The sequence below is a fragment of the Borostomias antarcticus genome, assembly GCF_949987555.1.
Source record: "Borostomias antarcticus genome assembly, chromosome: 16".
Classification (NCBI taxonomy): Eukaryota; Metazoa; Chordata; class Actinopteri; order Stomiiformes; family Stomiidae; genus Borostomias; species Borostomias antarcticus.
In genome coordinates, this window is record NC_140249.1 from 15,542,013 (window position 1) to 15,547,012 (window position 5,000).

Here is a 5,000-nt window from a genome sequence, read left to right on the forward strand (position 1 = left end):
GGAGACAGGAGACGAGGAGGACAGAGAGGGGATGGGACGGACGGAGAGACGGCGGAGGAGATGTGGACGGACAGAGGAGAGCGGTCAGCCCGGCGGGGGGCGTGAAGTCAACACAAACAGAGAGATCTGTCCCCGGGCCGGATGCCTCGTCCACTACACCGGGGCTCCTCTCTCCAGCGCCGGCCTACGCTCTGACCAACTGGACAGGCCCGAGGGGACGCATGTGGCCATCAGACCTCAGACCAGCAGGACAGGCCCGAGGGGCCACGGCCATCAGACCTCAGACCAGCAGGACAGGCCCGAGGGGCCACGGCCATCAGACCTCAGACCAGCAGGACAGGCCCGAGGGGACACGGCCATCAGATCTCAGACCAGCAGGACAGGCCCGAGGGGCCGAGCGGCCATCACTTGATCAGTCAGAGCTATTTTCCCCTCATAAAAGCCGCGGCGAATAGAAAAGTGCTTTCTTTGTTCAAGTCTGAGATCCTGTTTCTGTGCTTGTTGCCGTTCTGACAGGGTGAATTAGCACCGGCTCATCAGACCCTCACGTATGAACGAGACCCATTGTGTGTCCCGCTGTAGGTCTGACAAGACACACAACACCTTGTCCACACACACACATGTGTGTGTGTGTGAGTTAGTGGAAAGTGGAAGGCCATCTGGCAGGAGGAGATTATATGACAGTGAGAATGTCCCGTCATGATGGAATTCTGTTCTATACAGGATATGCTCACACACACACACACACACACACACATACACACATACACACACAACTTGACGCACACTACCTGACACACACACACACAACCTGACGCACACTACCTGACAAACACACACACAACCTGACGCATACACACAACCTGATGCATGTGCACACACACACACACACACAACCTGACACACACACACACAACCTGACGCATACACACAACCTGACACACACACACACACACACACAACCTGACACACACATATACACTCACGCGCACACGCTGATAAATTTAATGAGCATCATTGCAATGTGCGTTGCCATTTTGACTCTTAATAAACTTTCTAGTCACTGAAGTGAGTGAGTAGCTCACCGTTGGCGTTCTTCCCGCAGATCAGGTGCTCGTAGTGCTGCAACACTCCCCACAGCTCCGCGTCATTGTTCACCAACCCCTCCAGAGCTTCTGCCGTCACCGGGGCGCAGGCCGACCCCTGGTCCGCCCCGGGCTGGCCCCGCTCGGCCATCAGCACCCGGCCTCCGATCTCCTCCACCAGCGCCTCCATGCACGCCGTCAGACAGATGGCCGCGTACTCGTGGATGCGCACGGATATGCGGGTGTCCACCATCCAGCGGAAGAACCGTCCGACGGAGAACGAGAGGCCGCAGCGGGCCGACTTGCCCTTGCGCAGCAGCTCGCCGGCGCTCATGCTGTACATGGAGATGGCCTTGACCGTCGCCGTGATGCAGTGGTCGGCCAGTGACCAGCTCAGCACCAGCCGCATGGCGCTCTGCACCTCGAAGCGCGTACACCGGCAGTGCATGACGCTCAGCCGCTGCGCCTCCCTCGAAATGCGGATCAGGGCCCGGCGGAGCAGCGTGGCGAGCCTCCGGACGGCCTCGGGAGAGAACGTCGACGTCGCCGGGCCTTTGGCGTGACCGCTCGCGGCCACTTTACGCAGGATCTTGCCCACCTCGTCCTCGGTCCACGGGAACTCCTCCAAGTCGGGCAAGCGGGGGCACTTGGAGAAGATGTCCTCTGGGTCTTCCGGCAGGACCGTATTGACCGTGTCCCAGCTGTTGTTCCTACTGTTCATGGAGCCGGAGTAGTACCACCAGTTCCCCCGGTGCGGGGCCATGATGAACGGCTGCGAGTTGGACTTGGAGGAGGAGAGGCTCAGGGACTTGCAGGAGTCCCCGGCCCCGTAGCCCGAGTCCAGGGTCAGGTCCTCCAGGGTCTTCATATGGGCATTGCTCATTCCGGCCATGGTTTACGTGGTGTTGCGGAGCTGTCCACTGAGAGCGAAACTGCCTTAAAGCTGGTTCAACTGGTTACGCGGAGCTCCTGTCACGCATGCTGATGCGTGGAGAAGTCAGGCAATGGCACCTATTAAAATGATATTGTCAATTCTAGATTTAGAAATCGAATAACCTAAACTATAGCACATTTACAGTATTACGAACGGGTTTGGAAGTGAAATCACTGCATTATCGGCGCCTCGCTCACCTCGTCTCCCCGCGGCAGGCTCGGCGCAGCGCAGGTATTTAAACTTTTTCTCCGGGATCCCGAAACGATGAGAAATTGTTCCCCGTTCCACCAAAGGAAGCCCATGAACGAAAACCAAAGGAGTAGAAATCGGCAGAGAGAAACTAAAATAATTCGATATATTTCAAATGAAAGCCCGGGCAGAACTAACTTTCTATTCGCAGCTTATTACCGATGTGCTCAGAGCAGATGTGTTCCGCTCCAGGGGCTGGGACTGGGTCTACATGACTGAGGCTGCCGGAGGACCAATCAGGAGCCGATGGAATCCTCACAACCAATCAGCGTATGGTAGACATGTGTACAAATTAGTGGTAAATGACTTTTATAGTTAAAAAAAAAAGATTTTCAATGGAATTAATTTGAGACCTACATTTTTTTCATAGTCGCTTTGGTGAGAAAACAGCAAATGGACATAATAACCGCTCCATATTAACGATTGTTGAATTTCAGTTCCCTGGTATGAGTGTCCTAGTCTAAATGAAGGGAGCAGGGCTACAGTAATTATATTTTACATTTTATCACGAATCTACACTTTTATCTCGGCCCTGGTGGGTGGTCTGGTGGCTCTAAGTGGGTGGCTGCATTCGGTGCGCATGTTAAGATCACTTTACTTATCAGTCTAGGATATAACTGGTTTATTAGGTTAGCACACATTGCCCACTCCGGCCTGTGAGCGCATCTGTGTCCTGCTGTCTCCTCCAGTCTCCCAGTCAGTCTGGAGGCTTTCAGAGACTGACGACAGAATAACTGTAGCAGCAACAACAAGTAACCTACGTTTTTCTGTAGGCAGTAGGCTATTTGTAATTTCAGAGGTAAATGTTCCATCACTAGGTGTGAAGTAAACCGGAGCAGGACACGGTCTTGTGTGTGGGGGGCGCGTGCTAGCTGCAAACCACCAATCAGAAGACTCACAAGGTCAGGTTGGGTGTGGCCTGGCCCTGCTCCAACACATTATTACGGTACTGTACAACACACACGCGCGCGCGCACACAAACACACGTCACCGTCTGACGCTTGAATCATACTTCCAGGACACAAGCGGAGAGTGTGAGGCTCGTCAGGTGGTTTAGTTATTCAGACCAGCTGTAGAGAGAGAGAGAGAGGGAGAGAGGGAGAGAGAGAGAAAGAGAGAGAGAGAGAGAGAGAGAGAGAGAGAGAGACTCACGCGGACCATGGCTCTGGATACCAGCTCTTACCTCATAGGCCCTGGGTGTCCATTCAGGGGCCGAGTACAGTTCAGTTTAACGTAATGCTGATTCACTCAGAGAGGAATGAAACCATGGAGAATCACAAGCAAAACACAGTCTGCAGCTGGTTAAGTTATTTAAAATGTTTAAAAAAAATGTTTCAGCTCAACTTATTTGGGAAGTCAGAAAATCAGACGTTCTCAAATGTCTCTGTTTCTCTCTGTGTTGCCCACACCAATGGAAAGAGGATGACAGTGTCTTCTAGGCTACATCCTCATTCCATATGTATCTGTGTGAACACATTCCACATGAAGGCAGAAAGACCCACTGTTATAGGATTATATTCCAATAGTATTATATTAGCATTAGACAGCCATACAAGCCTTCTAAGCAAAAATATGCTAATAAGCAGGTATGAGGCCCGGGAAAGAATGTGGGAGACACCAGATAGACAAGTGTTTGTATGTGTGTGTGTGTGTTTGTATGTGTGTGTGTGTGTGTGTTTGTGTATGTGTGTTTGTGCACATGTGTGTGTGTGTGCAGGTGTGTGTGTGTGTGTGTGTGTGTGTGTGTGTGAGAGAGAGAGAGACTGACAGAGCAGTCAGCACGTCCAGTCATGCTGTCTAACTGACTGTAATTACACTGAGCTGTTAATTGCTGGGCTGATTAGGAGAGTTTGCATACAGTCAGGGATCTGAAACTCCTGCTGCTGCTGTGTGTGTGTGTGTGTGTGTGTGTGTGTGTGTGTGTGTGTGTGTGTGAGGGGGGGGGGTGTAAGGGATGTTTATTAAGAGAGCCATATCTGATCAAGTCACATGTCTGTTTGCTCATGGGTGACTCCCCTCCCTCTAAATAGTTAACTGTCCGTGTGGTTCTCTTTGCACTGGAATATTAGTGTTGGTTGGGCACCACCCTGTGGCTCGATGTGGAACTTCACGGTCATTCCGTCTTTTCTCAGTCCTTCAGCTGCTCTGGCGGGCAGGTTCTCCATGGTTCTGACAGGTGTCACGCTGTTAACCGCTCGGATATAAAAGCCTGCTGTTCCTGAGCATTCCTCCGAAAGAAACATCCCAAGAATCTTCAGACATAAGCATTACATTTTATTTGCAAAAAACAAACAAACAAAAAGGATAAAAATAAAAAATACAATACATTCTTAAAACTTTCTCTACAAAACAATTTCACAGAAATTACCTTGGAATGCATATTCCTGTTTTAATTTATATATTCATATATGTTGTGTTTTTTATTTATTTAAATAGTCCAGTCTGAATGTTAAATGATGTACAGTATTAGACCGTGCTTTTGGAGGAGTGGGGCAAAGAAGGCTTTTAACAATCATAGTCCAGAACCCAGTCGTGAGGGAATGTCCATATATGTCCGGCCGTGAGCCTGCCTGTCTGTCCCTGTCACACTGCCAGTAGCGTTAAGGTAAGCAGGACATGAGGGCTGTCCTCTGGATGGACATCCGGGAGCAGGTGGCGTCCCCCTAGGCGCATCAGCTGCTGGCGCGTCTCCGTCACCCCCCCGCTGTTTATCCCCACCCGGCCCCCCAGCT

The 5,000-nt window shown here is 51.3% G+C and overlaps 1 protein-coding gene across 1 annotated transcript in view; it reads right to left on the reverse strand.

The window, feature by feature from the left end:
• The window catches only part of abtb2b (ankyrin repeat and BTB (POZ) domain containing 2b), a gene marked incomplete at both ends in the record, with an annotated part of 50,248 nt that extends 48,271 nt beyond the window's left edge, over positions 1-1,977 (reverse strand). Inside the window, one exon of the mRNA XM_084451440.1 lies at positions 1,086-1,977. Within this exon, the coding sequence (XP_084307566.1) occupies positions 1,086-1,977 (892 nt within the window). The remainder of the gene's footprint in view (positions 1-1,085) is intronic.
• Between the last annotated feature and the right edge of the window lie 3,023 nt (positions 1,978-5,000).